The sequence below is a fragment of the Trichechus manatus genome, unplaced genomic scaffold (genome assembly GCF_000243295.1).
Source record: "Trichechus manatus latirostris isolate Lorelei unplaced genomic scaffold, TriManLat1.0 scaffold00197, whole genome shotgun sequence".
Lineage (NCBI taxonomy): Eukaryota > Metazoa > Chordata > Mammalia > Sirenia > Trichechidae > Trichechus > Trichechus manatus.
The window spans coordinates 747984-763632 of NW_004444133.1; the positions used below are offsets into that span (position 1 = coordinate 747984).

General features: G+C 36.2%; 1 protein-coding gene across 1 annotated transcript in view; it reads left to right on the forward strand.

The window, feature by feature from the left end:
* Window positions 1-15649, forward strand: part of WDR70 (WD repeat domain 70) — a 335096-nt gene that overhangs the window by 12530 nt on the left and 306917 nt on the right. The window contains exon 5 of the mRNA XM_004387889.2: window positions 3110-3302. Coding sequence (XP_004387946.1) covers window positions 3110-3302 — 193 coding nt within the window. The remainder of the gene's footprint in view (window positions 1-3109; window positions 3303-15649) is intronic.

Here is a 15649-nt window from a genome sequence, read left to right on the forward strand (position 1 = left end):
CCCTATCACCAGCTTTCCTTTCCCTTTCTGCCTTCTAGTCCTTGTCCCTGGACTGCTGTGCCTCATTAGTCCTGTTTTGTTTTATGGGGCTGTCCAATCCCTGGCTGAACAGTGAACCTTGGGAGTGATTTCACCACTGAGCTAAAAGGGTGTCCGGGGGCCATACTCCTGGGGTTTCTCCATGATTTTCATTTTGTGCCTGCTTTTGGAATTACATTTTGTCCCAAATATATAACTGTTATCCATGGGAGGGTTTTTTTTTTTTTTTTTTTAAATCTACATGGCCATTACTGTAAGTGGAATTCAAGTTATGCCTTTTTAAAGAATCTCTTTACCATAATTTATTAGGATGTTAGGTGGAAAGTGATGTAAATATATATTTTCAATAGGCTATGTTTAACCAGAATCCTAGTTACTTACTTTTTTTTTGGTTTGATTCTTTAGCCCATCTTGGTGATTCCATTCCATTGTGTAATGATTCCAGGGTAGTTTTCTATTTTATTGTATGGATGTTCCATCTGATAATTTTCTTCATTGTTTTTTAATGCATAGTTATAGAAAGAATTCTTATAATAGTTTGAATTCATTTCTAGAATTTCTATTCTGCTCTCTTGGTTGTACTTCCTTCGGTGCTATATATTTTAAATAACTGTCAGGTTAATTTTTTCTTTTGTGGGATGTTGAGAGTCTGATTCACAAAACATACAAATAATTTTTTTAAATAGCTGCAATGTTATTGAATTTGGTTTAAAGACAATCACCTAAGACTACCATTTTTATTGACTTTAAAGAAATATTAAGTGGATGTAAGTTGCCATTCAAAAATCAAATGCCGTGAAGAAATATGTCATTTATCCTATGAAATATAGCTGCAGGGTACAATAGAAGTATTGATGTACTCCAAATTTTGTAAGGTAGGAATCATTTAGGCATTTGCATTTCCTTTTAAGAAATTAATACCAGAGATAGTGAATATTGCTTATGAATTTAGTTCTTAAATTGGAATTGTATAGTTATACACCTTATTTAATGATTAGCTAAAATCTCGGGTCAAGTCAGCTGTCTGAGAAAAAACTTACGACTTTACTCTTAGCTCTTTTCTCAACCACTGCGTATTGTTTCTCAGACTCTGGTTTGTGTTTTGGCACCACTACATCCATTCAAGGCATACTTTAAACATGGAATGTATTCTGTTTTCTATGAAGGAGATTTTTGGACATAATTCCAATGGGCTTTGTTTTTTAGAATATTGAAAATGTGTGAAAAATTCTGTATTTTTTTTTTTTGACTTGTGGCAAATTAGAAGCAAAAAGCCAGAAATGGAATTAGAAGCTGCTTAGAAACTGATGCATTTTGTCCAGATTCATGTGAGTATTAGGCCTTGATAATCAGCCATGAAACCAACATGGATCCATTTAGTTCTCAGTTCAATGCTTGCTTCTGAACTAGTTAAATCAATTAAAGCATGGACACTAAGGATTAACATTTTGCTTTTGAGTTGTCTATGGTCTCAATAATTTTACGTAAAAGTAAGCCTGTGACTTCTAAACCAGTGCAGCTAGAAATTTGCCCTTCCTCACAAAGGAGAAAATTTGAGAGTGTAGATAGCTTAATAGAAGTTTATTCAGTCATTCAACTAGTATTTTTTGAGCAGCTGCTATTGGTTAGGTACTGTTTTAGGCAATTAGAAATTCAGATGAAATCTGTTTGATCATTAAACTTACATTGTAGTGAGGGTATTTGAGGGGTGGATAACATATTATAAACAACTAAACCCATCAAAGAAGGTAATTTAACTGAGTGATCTATGTAATAAAGATAAAACAAAGTAATGTAATTAGGATAATGGTGAGGAACTGAGTGTGAAGATTTAGAAAGGGCTGTCCCTGAAGGCGTCTTTGAGGAGATAATATTTGAGCAGATCAGAATGATGAAAAGAAAGCTGTGTAATGATCTCTGGGAAGAGTGGTCCAGCAAAGAGAACTGTAAATGAACAGGCCCTCTTGTTGAACCAAGCTTGGCTTGTTCAATTGGAAAGAAGGCCTGTGGGACTGGAGTGCAGTGAGCTAAGTCGTTGCAAAGACAGACACAAATCTTTATGGTGGTGTGCTAGCTCCCATCTTTGTATAAGGATGATATATATGTGGGAATATATTCCTTTCAGTGTTTAGCCTAAATGAAAACAAGAAGGAAAATCCCATTTTTTCCTTCAACATATTGAGTGCCTGCACCATTTCAGGCATAGTTTAGGTGCTAGGGATGCAGCAGTGAACAAAACAGAAATTTCTGCTTTTATGGGGCTTATATACTGGAAATACTTCATTAAAGGCAGTGATATTTGAATCCTATAAAGTATTTGATAGGTTAATTGATGCAATTAGGAATGCAATTCTCAACCTTTTGGGGTGGGGTGGGGGTGGGAGATGTTGGATGGTGGTGGCTTTCACAGTGCCTAGGGGTATTTGATAAGCACCTTACCGGGAGTGTGTAATAGTCCTTAGGTGTGTTGGATGAAAAATAGTTGAGAATCACTATGATACACCCTAGAGTAAGGTATTTTTAGAATTCAGGAATGTTGCATTTAACGTTTTAGCAACTCAGCAAACTTGAATTAGCACTAAGAAATATTTATATTTCAGAAAATATACTGAAATATTTTAGGGGTAATAGTATCTTCCTCCCATGACTGGCTTTATTTGCTCCTGTGGCAAATAGTGATTGGACTCAAATATAGTTAATAGAGGTACTGGTTATCTCAGTGGTCTTCATTCTTATGGATGTAGTATTTTGTAGTTTTTCTTTCGTATTCCAGCTTTCTGCTGGCTTTTTATGAGTGATGATGGTCTAGTGGGCCTTGTATAATTGTTGTAGCCCTTTACCTTTGACTTAATATTTTGGTAAGATAATTAAATAAAAGATTTTATTTTTTGGTTTTTTAAGCTAGAATAATATTTGAGTTATACTTTTAACATTTGAGTTGTAAATTCAAATGCATATTTAAAAAATCTAGTTGTTCAAAGAAGAGGCAGGGTTTCCTGAGAAATCAGTACTATCTCCAGAGTTTGTTCTTTGCAACAGAGGCAAAGAGTTTCTGTTTCTGTGTTTTCAGGGATACAAGCAGCCGCGAAAGTGAGGAGAGTTCTGATTCTTCTGATGATGAGTTAATTGGCCCTCCCTTACCCCTCGAAATGACTAAAGAACCAGATAATCTTATGGAGGAAGGTATCCTTGGTTCATTGCCTCGACCACGTCACGAAGAAGTGGAAGATGATGATGATGATGATGACTCAGAAGAGGAAGAAGTAAGTATTTCATTAGTAATGCCAGAACTCATTGGAGTAGTATCTTTAAAGCAGCGTAGAGATCAGTTCCCTGCTAAGGTATCATTCATGAGTGAGAGCAAATTAAAAATAAATAAATAAATAAATAATAATCCAAGTGAGTTTACTACTAATAGCCCTTTCTGAAAGAACTGTAAAGGATATACTTCAGGAAGAAGGAAATGGAACACAAAAGTAATAAATGGAATGCAGGAAACAATTCATTAAAGAAATTAGTAAACATTTTATTAAATATACATAAACATTGAGTATAAAAAGTAATGATGATGAATAATTTTTGGGGGATTTAAAAACAAAGTGTGTCTAAAATTTTTAACAAATATGGAAGATGGGAGAGAGGTATCAAGAGTTCATTCGTTTTGAGGTCATTGTCTTATTTGGCAGGAGGCTAGCAATATATTTAACTTTAGAGTAGTTTAAGTCACGTATGCAAGTTAAAATTTTAAGAGTAACTGCTCAAAAATAGAAATAAAATTTATAATCTCTAAAAGAGTAAATGGAAAAAAAAACCAAAATAAAGAAAAGTAATAATGTACTTTGTGTATTTGATACCTGGAGTGAATCACATTTTAATACTGCTCTCCTCTATTTGTAGTGACAAATTATTTTCACTAATAAATAGAAATTAAATGAATACTAATAATGGTCAGAAAATAGACAGCTTTTGAAAATCTATTAATGACTTTGTCAAAGTGAATATATTTATGTTTAGAATACAGTATATCAAAGTTGTCAGTCTATCTCGTTTCATTGTTGTTGTTAGGTGCCATCAAGTCGGTTCTGACTCACAGTGACCCTATGTAAAACACAACAAAACACTGCCCAGTCTTGTGCCATCCTTACAATTGTTGCTATGCTTGAGCCCTTTGTTGCAGCCACTGTGTCAATCCATTTCATTGAGGTCTTCCTCTCTTTTTCTGACCCTCTACTTTACCAAGCATAATGTCCTTCTTCAGGGACTGGTCCCTCCTGATAACATGTCCAAAGTACGTGAGATGAAGTCTCGCCACGCTTGCTTCTAAGGAGCATTCTGTCTGTACTTCTTTGAAGACAGATTTGTTCATTCTTCTGGCAGTTCATGGTATATTCAGTATTCTTCACCAACACCGTAATTCAAAGGCATCAGTTCTTCTTTGGTCTTCCACATTCGTTGTCCAGCTTTCGCATGCGTATGAGGTGATTGAAAACACCATGGCTTGGGTCAGGCGCACCTTACTCTTCAAGGTGACATCTTTGCTTTTGAACACTTTAAAGAGGTCTCTTGCAGCAGATTTGCCCAACACAGTACATTGTTTGATTTCTTGACTGTGCTTGCATGGGCATTGATTATGGATCTAAGTAAAATGAAATCCTTGAAACTTCAATATTTTTTGCGTTTATCCTGATGTTGCTTAGTGGTCTAGTTGTGACAATTTTTGTTTTCTTTATGTTGAGGTGTAATCCATACTGAAGGCTGTAGTCTTTGATCTTCATCAGTAAGTGCTTCATGTCCTCTTCACTTTCAGCAAGCAAAGTTGTGTCATCTGCACAATGCGGGTTGTTAATGAATCTTCCTCAAATCTTGATGCCCCGTTCATCATATAGTCCAGCTTCTCGGATTATTTGCTCAGCATACAAAGTAAATAAGTATGGTGAAAGGATACAACCATGGCACACAGCTTTCCCGATTTTAAACCACGCAGTATCCCTATGTTGTGTTCCAGCGACTGCCTCTTGGTCTATGTACAGGTTCCTCATGAGCACAATTAAGTGTTCTAGAATTCCCATTCTTTGCAATGTTACCTATAATTTGTTGTGATCTGCACAGTTGAATGCTTTTGCACAGTCAATAAAACACGGGTAAACATCTTTCTGGTATTCTCTGCTTTCAGCCAAGATCCAGCTGACATTAGTAATGATATTCCTTGTTGCGTGTCATCTTCTGAATATGGCTTAAATTTATGGCAGTTCCCTGTCGGTGTACTGCTGCAACCACTTTTGAATGATCTTCAGCAAAATTTTACTTGAGTGTGATATTAATGATATTGTTTGATAATTTCTGCATTCTGTTGGATCACCTTTCTTTGGAATGGGCACAAATATGGATCTCTTCCAGTTGATTGGCCAGGTAGCTGTCTTCCAAATTTCTTGGCATAGGCGAGTGATCACCTCCAGCATTGCATCTGTTTGTTGGAACATCTCAGTGGGTATTCTGTCAGTTTGTGGAGGCTTGTTTTTTGCCAGTGCCTTCAGTGCAGCTTGGACTTCGTTGTTCAGTACCATGGGTTCTTGATCATATGCTGCCTCTTGAAATGGTTGAACATTGACCAATTCTTTTTGGTACAGTGACCGTGTATTCCTTCCATCTTCTTCTGATGCTTCCTGTGTTGTTCAATTTTTTGCCCATAGAATCCTTCAAAATTGCAACTTAAGCCTAGCATTTTTTTTTCTTGAGTTCTTTCAGCTTGAGAAATTGCCAAGCATGTTCTTCCCTTTTGATTTTCTAACTCCAGGTCTCTGCACTCTTCATCATAATGCTTTACTTTGTCTTCTCGAGCTGCCCTTTAAAATCTTCTGTTCAACTTCTTTTCTTCATCATTTCTGCCATTCCCTTTAGCTGCTCTATGTTCAAGAGCAAGTTTCAGAGTCTCTTCTGACATCCATTTTGGTCTTTTCTTTCTTTTTTGTCTTTCTAATGACCTTTTACTCTCTTCATGCGTGATGTCCTTGATGTCACTCCGAAACTCATCTGGTCTTCGGTCATTAGTGTTCAGTGTGTCAAATGTATTCTTCGGATGGTCTCTAAATTCAGGTGGGGTATATTCAAGGTCATATTTTGGCTCTCTTGGACTTCTAATTTTCTTCAGCTTCAACTTGACCTTGCATGTGAGCATGAGCAATTGATGGTCTATTTTGCAGCTGACCCCTGGCCTTGTTCTGACTGATGATAGTGAGCTTCTCCATTGCCTCTTTCCACAGACATAGTTGATTTGATTCCTGTGTATCCATCCTGTGATGTCCATGTGTATAGTCTCTGTTTATGTTGTTGAAAAAGATATTTGCAATAAATAAGTTGTTGATCTTGCAAAATTCTATCATGTGATCTCTGGCATCATTTCTATCACCAAGGCCAAATTTTTCCAACTACCAATCCTTCTTTGTTTCCAACTTTTGCATTCCGATCACTAGTAATTATCGGTGCATTCTGACTGCATGTTTGATCAATTTCAGACTGTAGAAGTTAATGAAAATCTTCAATTTCTTCATCTTTGGCATTAGTGGTTGGTGCCATTTTTTCAAAATAAATTTGAAGGTTGTTTTTCTGAATCAACTATATAGGTATGTATATGAGCCCTGGTGGTACAGTGGTTAAGAACTCAGCTGCTAACCAAAAGGTTAGCAGTTCGAATCCACCAGTTACTCCTTTGAAACCCTCTGAGACAGTTCTACTCTGTCCTGTAGGGTCGCTATGAGTTGGAATCGACACAATGGCAGTGGATTTGGAGCCCTGGTGGTGCAGTGGTTAAGAGCTCAGCTGCTAACCAAAAGGTCTGCAGTTTGAATCTACCAGCTGCTCCTTGGAAACCCTATGGGGCAGTCTACTCTGTTCTGTAAGGTCACTATGAGTTGGAATTGACTCGATAGCAACGGGTTTTAAATATATGTATATATATGTTGTTTCATAATTGAGCCAAGAAAAGGTTTTAAATTTATTTTGAAAATTTTTTTTTCACATGAAATAACAGATACACAAGTATGTGCACATGCACGTGTGTGTATTTATAATTATAGTTTAAAATTATAATTAGGCAAAGTCAGACATATGATAAATTTGACAGTTTCATGAAAAATCTTATTTCACAATAAATTAAAGAAATTGCAATGTTGACTCTACCTTTTTTCCTTTGAGATCAATTCTTTGGCTTTTAAGTATTTCTGAGTCAAAATATTTTCACTAAAATCTCTTCACCAGGAAATTCATTACTTTCTATTATATTTGATAAAAACTTCTAAAGTTTTCTCATGTAAAAATCAGAGAAAATCATTAAATTATGCAAGTCATTAAATGATCCATTGCTGTAGAACTGGTGTCCAGTTTTTGGTGAAAACATTTGAGGCATTCAAATGTTGCCCTTTTGGATTCTTCTGGCAACCTAATCCAGCATCTTTTGTTGTTTCTCCTGGAATTAATTGAATGACAGGTTTGAAGTTACTCAAGTTTTGTTTCATTGTTTTTATAACCATTGTTTATTTCAAATCTACAAATCTACTGTTTAAATGCAGGAGGATATAGTATGACAGGGGTTGACAATAGAAACTATGCTCAAAACTTGAATGATTCCAACCTTTAAAAATGTTATGTGGAGACATGTATGCAGCTGAGTGTGTGTGTGTGTGTGTGTGTGTGTGTGTGTGTGTGTGTGTGTGTGTGTGTGTGTGTGTGTGTGGGGTGAAGACGGTATAAGTGGAAGTTCTCAAAATTAACTTTGTGTAGAATACAATGTGTATTAAAAAATAAATAATAAAAATGTACTAACATTGTAAAAAACATCAAAAGGCTTTTTTCAGGGAAGAGTATCAATGACATTATTTAGAATTGCCAGCACATGGTGGTAATAAAAAGCAGACTGATCTTTAGTTGATTTCACTATTGTTTTTAAATTGGCTACAGAGAGTGCACCCCCTTCTTGCCTGAACTTGGGGTGGACCACTTTCACTCCACCATTGTTGAGGAAAACTCAATCTTTCTGATAAACGGCAGCAAAGGAGAAAAATGAAGTAGAGGAAAATCTTGACAAATAGATATCACTAAATAAGGTGGTAGGCATGAGTGCAAGTATATCAGTATTCCCAACAAATGGAAATGAACTAAACTTGCCACTTAAAACGACAAAAATTCTTAGATTGGATTAAAAAAATTCCAGAATACTTTGTTTATAATTCTAAAATGTAATGACATTGAAAGGTTGAAAGTAAAGGAATAGAAAATAATGTAAGAGGAAAATACTAACCAAAAAAGCTGGTTAGTATTATAAAATTAATATCATATAAAATAATCTTTAAATCATAATTCTATTTAGTGGTAAAGAATTGTTGTTGTTAGGTGCCGTTGAGTCTGTTCTAACTCATAGCAACCCTGTGTACAACAGAACGAAACAGTGCCTGGTCCGGCACCATCTTCATGATTGTTGTTATGCTTGAGCCCATTATTGCAGCCACTGTATCAGTCCATCTCATTGAGGGTCTTCCTCTTTTCGCTGTTGCAGTTGCAGCAGTGATAAAGAATATCACTACTTAATGATAAAAATAATAATTTATTGTCCAGCAAAATTTGGCAGTCCTTAATCTCTGTGCATTTAACATAATATACTCACAGAGTATAAAGGAAAAATTGCCAGAATTTAAGGAGAAATGGACAAATCTGCAGTCATAATGGGAGATTCAGAAATTATTAAGGAGATAATTAGAGTATAGATTAGAACAATAAAAGTGAACAAGTTGAATCTGTTGAACATATATAGAACCCTTATTCAACATTTTCTTTTCAAGCACACATGGACAATTAAACAACAATAACAGCAATGACAACAAACACACATCTAGGCCACAAAGTATTATGGAAACCAACTGCTATAGAAATATGTGGAAGATATGATTATTTTGGGTAGTTCACAGAGTAGGTAATATTTTGGTTAACTGAAATGTGAGAATGGGTTTGCAAGGCTGGCAAGGAGTTGGGAACAGAGAAGGGAAGAATGGGTGTTAAAAAAAAAAATTGCTAAAGTGAAGGCCCAGATGTATGCAAGTACATGATAAAGTGGTGAAATGGCATGTGATGAATGCATGGCTGACTTTTCTTACTAGAGGGAAGTGGAAAGGTGAGGCTGAGCAGATCAAATCCAGAAGGCATGAAGAAATACTTTCTGGAGGAAGTGGAATTTCAATTAGCCTTGTAGAGTATTACACTTAGATGGGCATTGGTGGGGAAGTAGAAGGTCCCTGGGTGGTGCAGACGTTTTGAACTCAGCTGCTAACTGAAAGGTTGGAGGTTGGAACCCAACCAGTGGCCCCAAGGGGGAAAGACCTGGCGATCTGCTTATAAAGATTATAGCCAAGCAAACCCTATGGAGTGCAGTTCTACTTTGTAACACATGGGGTCGCCATGAGTCAGAATCAGATCCATGGCAGTGAGTTTGTTTGCTTTTTGGTGGGCGTAGACTACATCCTACCTTGGAAGAATGAATGGCTGGCGTGAAGGGACTGTGTGCAAGATTAGATTCAGTATGCTGGGGAAATCAGCTTGTCTAGAACAGAGTTGATAAAGAAGATCAGACCTTTGACTTGGAACTGATGTGTGAGTAAATCCAAAGCGCAGCTATTCAGAGAAGTAAAAACATGGCTGGGTAAGAGGCTCTGGAGCTCATTTGTGAGTGTTAGCCTCTCATGACTGTAATTAAAGTTATATCGGGAGACTGAATAACAGCTTTCTGCTTTATATAAAATTATATGCATTGGTTCTTTGGAAGTAGATCTTCAAGTTTTTTTTATTGTTGTGCCTTTTTTTTTTGTGAACATAGTAAAAAACAAAACAAAAAAGAAGCCACTAAAGTGAAATGCCAGTCAAGACAAGGCTGTTGATGATGTGTTTCAAAAACTGCCTCAGTTTTAAAGTGTGCACTAATTGATGATGCAGAGCTTGTTAACATTATTAGTGGGTTAACTCTGAAACCTTTAGAAGGGAGACAAAAAAGCAGGGTTTCCTTATTTCTTTTCTGATTCTTCTATTTCTCTTTCCAACTGACAGTACTACTGGTATTTCAAAGGATAGGGCAGGGATGGCAGGTGAAACAGGTAACTTGGAAATTTGAAAATGTTGTGAATGTGACTTTGCAGTGGCTTTCCTAGATTCCAATAAATTACATTAGCCTTGAACAGAGGCCTTCAATTGCAGACCACGTGGTTTGATACTAAATAGGGGGCAACTTCAGGCTGCTTTTCAGGTTTGAGTAAGAACATAGCTTTTTGGCTTTGTTATGTTCTCATGTTGATTCAAATACGTGGGATATTGGCAGCCTTCTAGATAACATAGTAATAAAGTCAGGGATAATAGGCAAAGGGGAGCTGCTGATAAATGTCTTGAATGTGAACATTGTGGGATCTAGACAGATAAGTTAGCCCAACTGATTTCAGGTAATTTGTGTAGCAGTATTTGGCATATGTTTTAACTGTGAGCTTGAAATGTTCCTGGCCTTTGAAAGGATTTTGTTTTTGTGGTTGGTTAAACTTAGGATCTGATAGTTCTTTTCTTACTAACTCAGTGACTGAATTTAGTTCCTTCAGGAAATTAGTTTGAGATAATGCTAAGCAAATTACAAGAGATTGTTTTGTATATCAGAATGCTAATTATATATTTACAATTTGAGATATATCAGAATTGCCTCATTTTACTTATCAAGGTTTAACCTTTCTATAGATGCCCTTGATTCCTTCTCCTTTTTTCTCTCATACTTGGATTTATCACCATCAACCATTTGTGTCTTTTGTTTCCTTTTGTGCTTTCAGCAGTTTTCTACTTGCTCTTGTCTCTAAGCTTGCAAACATACTAAAATCCTCCTTTAACTTGGTTTTCCCTAAGTTCCTGTCCCACCTCATTCTTCCTCTTTTTTGCCAGATGCCTTGGAGGCAGTATCTATATATGAAATCTCTGCTTTTTCATCCTGTATTTTCTTCTTACATCTTTGTTGTCAGCTTCTTCCCTTACCATTCCACTGAAGCTCTTCTCACAGAGATTCCCATTGATCAAATCCACACATCCATATCCAAAGGCCCTTTCCCAGTTCTTGTTCTACTAACCTCTGCAATATTTGACACGATTGACTTCTCCTTTCTTGAAGCTCTTCCTTTGCCATTTCTTAGTGTTCTTGGTTTGCTGCCTCTTTGACTGTTAATTTGAACAGATGTTTGTTAAGCACCTCTTATGGGTCAGGCACTAATCTAGGTACTGGGGATATGGTAATGAATAAAGCAGACAAAAAAATCCCTGTTCTGAAGACACATTTCTGCTACAGTCTTTTTTACTCATTCATATTTTCTCACATTTCCCCAAGCATAGGCATTCCCTAAGGATCTGTCTTTGCCTACTTTATCATTTCATATTTGACCAGGGTAGAGTTTCATACGTCTTCCTGTCCTCATGATTCCTGTTCACTCAGGGCAAGTGGAGGCATTGCACCATCTCATTTGGACCTCAGATCCAAGTTTCTAACCACTCATGAAGCATGTCCGTATTTAAACTCTAACAGTATTCTAAACCCAACATTTCTGTCATGAAGTTTAGGTTCTTCTACCACTTGAACTTTTGCTGTAGCTGCTTAGCTGGTCTTTTTGCCTCTAGGATCTTTTATTTCAATCCTGTTTCTTCACTGCTGCAAGATTTAACTCTCTGTAACACAAGTCACTTACTCGTTCCCTAAACGAGGGAAAACAAACCACCACAGCAGGCAGGACTCCATCTGGGGATTCCTGAATGTAATTTGATTTTTTTGTTGCTCAGACACTTGCAAAGCACTTGTGGCTTTTCAGAGAGACGTTCTACTTAATAGGCAAGCAGCCAAGTTCACATACTTGAGTGACTAAATATTTCAGCAATTATTATTGAATTTAATGGAATACTGTTTTTAAAAATAACATTTCTTTAACCCAGTGCTTCTTAATCTGAATGTAAGAATCACTTTTGTTGCAGTATGTATGTTTGAGGCACTGTAATCTGGAGATTGATTCACTAGGACCGGGGTGGAACCTGCCTCAACTCCTGCAATCTGTAGTTGTAACAAAAGGCTCCGCAAGTAATTCTGATGCACCTCCCCCCAGTCCAATTGTGGCTGTTTACCTAAATAGTCACCATTGGGGTCATAGGTAATACCTATATTAGGAAGTATCCATAGGTCATGATTTGTATCTTGCTTTTTTTTTCACTGACACTGGTGCACATGAGAGATTGCTTACAAAGTAATGTTTCTTAAAAAGGGTATGAAATCACTGCCTTGTTTCTCTATCAAAGTGCAGCCACTTTGACATTTTCATAGAAAACATATAGGAATATTTTTTGTCTTCCAGATAGCTCAGAGGTAATATTTATTTTGATCATTATTTTATGAAAAAGACTCCTTCCATAATATATGAAGTTTGATGTCTCTAGAGCATTAGTGTTTAATTGCTTCTGAAGATGACGTGGGAGAGGCTATAAGCTCTTGGCCTATTGGATCTCACTCATTTCTATATTCTTTTAATGCCTGGTCAAATGTTCAATGAATGTCTTGAATTATACCTATTATATCATAACCTTCATACTCTGTGAAGGGCTATGAACAGGTAAGTATTCTAGAAATTGAGTCAGTAGCTCTGACAGTTTTTGCTTATCATCGTTGAAACCAGATTGCCAAGTATGAATGGCCTTAAAAATGTTCATTTCTTTTAACTCAATCATATCTGTTTTGGGACTCTGTCCTGAGGAAAGAATGAAATATTCGGAAAAGCTTTATGCACAAAGATGTTTATCACAGAATTAGTTATCATAGAGTCATGCTCTGTGTAACATCTGTAGGGCAATGTCTGACCGCATATAAGTCCATGGTCCAATAAAGTTATAATAGAGCTCAGAAATCCCAATCAGAGAACAGGCTGTAGCAGACATAACTGGATGTAGCGAACCCAATAGCTTTCTGCATGCAACACGTGTATCTCGTGTCTCTTGTATACAAAGCGATTGTGCTGCCAGACATATAATGGCACCTGTAATACATATGTCTTGATAATCATAATAAATGCCCATGTTACAAGTTACTGGCTTATGTATGTACTGTACTGTACTTTCTATAGTGGCTGAGTTACGAGCATCTGACTTAATGTACCACCTGTAGTTACAAACCAACCGCCGTAAAACCTGTTATGTTAAAAGTTCGAGGTTCGTGCAATGGTTCATAATAACAAATGGCGCTACTTTGCCATGCACATCAAAACATTACTGTTATTACTGTATTATTATGTTAAAGATGTTTCCATGTATCTGGAAGTGTTTCTTTAATTTTTTTTAATGCATAGAAGGTACACTATATACTGTATACTAAGACAAACATTTAAGTAACTGACATTAGATATGAATCGTACTTAACTGTTCTGACTTACATACAAATTTGACTTAAAGACAGATTTAGAAACAGAACTCGTCCATAATCTGGGGACTGCCTGGATGTAATATGGCGTTTGTAGACGTCCAAATCACATAACATCATATTTCAACAGAACGTATTGTGGATATTAAGCGATGCATGACTGTAGTCATTTTTAGAATGTGTTCCATGAAACACTGTTGGGGATGGGTGGATTGAATCCTTCATAACTACTTCCAACCAGGTCAGCTCGCCTTATATGAGGCTTCCTCAGAGCTTTCTCTTGATGTAAGGATTCCACGTCTAAAAATGTGAAACTTACTGACACGTAAAAAATATAGAGTAATTGGAAATAAATCTAATAATAGGGAAAAGGACAAGTAAATTGTTTTGTCATCATGTAAAGATATTGTTTAGTCGTAGGAGTCCCTGGCTGGTGCAGATGGTTAAGTGCGGGACCACTAACTGAAAGGTTAACAGTTCAGACCCACCCAGAGGTGTCCTGTAAGTCAGGCCTGGTGATCTGCTTCCAAAAGGTTACAGCCTTGAAAACCCTAGAGAACAGTTCTCCTCTGTACACATGGGGTAGCCATGTGTTGGAATCGACTTGACCACAATAACAATAACAACAAATATGTTTAATTAGAGTTTTCAATAGCTCTTTTTGAAAGGATTTACAACTGTATGGACAGTATGATTTCAACAATTTAAAAGATACATATGAGTAGAAAATAGGTACTTAACATTGCTTGCCTCTAGATTGTAGGTGTGAGGGTAATGATTTTATTTACCCTATCATTTTTTAGTTTCCATATTGATCATAAGCTGTGCCTATAATTAGAGACAAATAATGGGATTAGAAACAAATAACTAGCAACTTACATAAATTTATACCCGATGTTTGGTGCTTTTAGTTATAGCGATGGCAAGTTATTTATTTTGTAGTACTGTATTGCATGCCTATATATACTATGCTTATTTGATTTCATGTCATACATTGTGAACATTTGCTGTCTTTCTCCAGAGGAACAAAATACTCATAAAGTTTATGGATGTTAACACAACCCTTAAACTCTTAGGATTTGGCTATGATGTCAGCATCAATTTCATCTGAATTCCTTTTTGTTCCTCTGGTATTGCTGTTTAGTGATTCTACCGTTTTAATTTCTTCAGAAATGAAGTACAATCTCTTGGTGCATTTTGATAAGGAAACATCCCATAAAACTAGCCTTGGCTAAGATTTTGGTTAATCTCAACTGTATATATTTGTCAAGTTCATTTATATAGAAAATTATTGAAACACTCATAAGGGATATGAAGATACAGAAACTGACTTATTTTTGAATTTACAAAAGGATACTCAATAACAATTCTTAAAAGAGGAAGTGCATTTTAAATGCTTCATTTTAGAGAATGCATCTATTTAGTGAAGCTAGTTATAACTCTAAACAAAATAAGCCATTTCCCCTTGCTTGAGTTTAGGGTTATCATTTTTTAGAGGAGTTTTATCTCCACCACCACTCTCTTTTATTATTTTGCACATCTAATGTATATTAATTATTCCATAGTTAGCACTGGTTCTGTCAGTAATTCAGGAGAGTTTTTCAAGGATGTATCTAATCTTTCCTCAAAGTAGGCTAATGTATAGAAGGCCTGATTCATAAATGTATCAGAGCTTACAATCTGTATTTGCCCATTAATTCTCTCTGACAAAAGAATATGCAAGTTTTGAGTGTAAGAGCCTTTTTTAGTTGATGCTGATCAAAACTTTAATGTTTCCTTCCTATTCCTCCAGTTTTTGCTTGTTAAAATTCTGTCCATTTCAAATGTGATTTCCTCCAAGTAGCCTCTCCGGATGCCAGCTGCATATGCACCTCTCCTGCACCAGACTTGGTTCATGCTTTCTGTAGCAAACTTAAACTATTTCCCTTGTTAGATCATTGTTTGCGTACTTATCTTAACTCCTTTGCCTGCCCTTTGCAATCATAAGTAATGACCTCAAATGCAGGGACTTGCCTCTAGCACAGTGCCTTATATATAGTATTTGCAGAGTAAATATTTTTCAAGTGGAATTGAACACATTTGGTTTTATAATTGAAAGGGTCATTTTGTGACATTTGAGAGTGTTTTCTTTTTATGACACACCAATCCCAAGTTTTT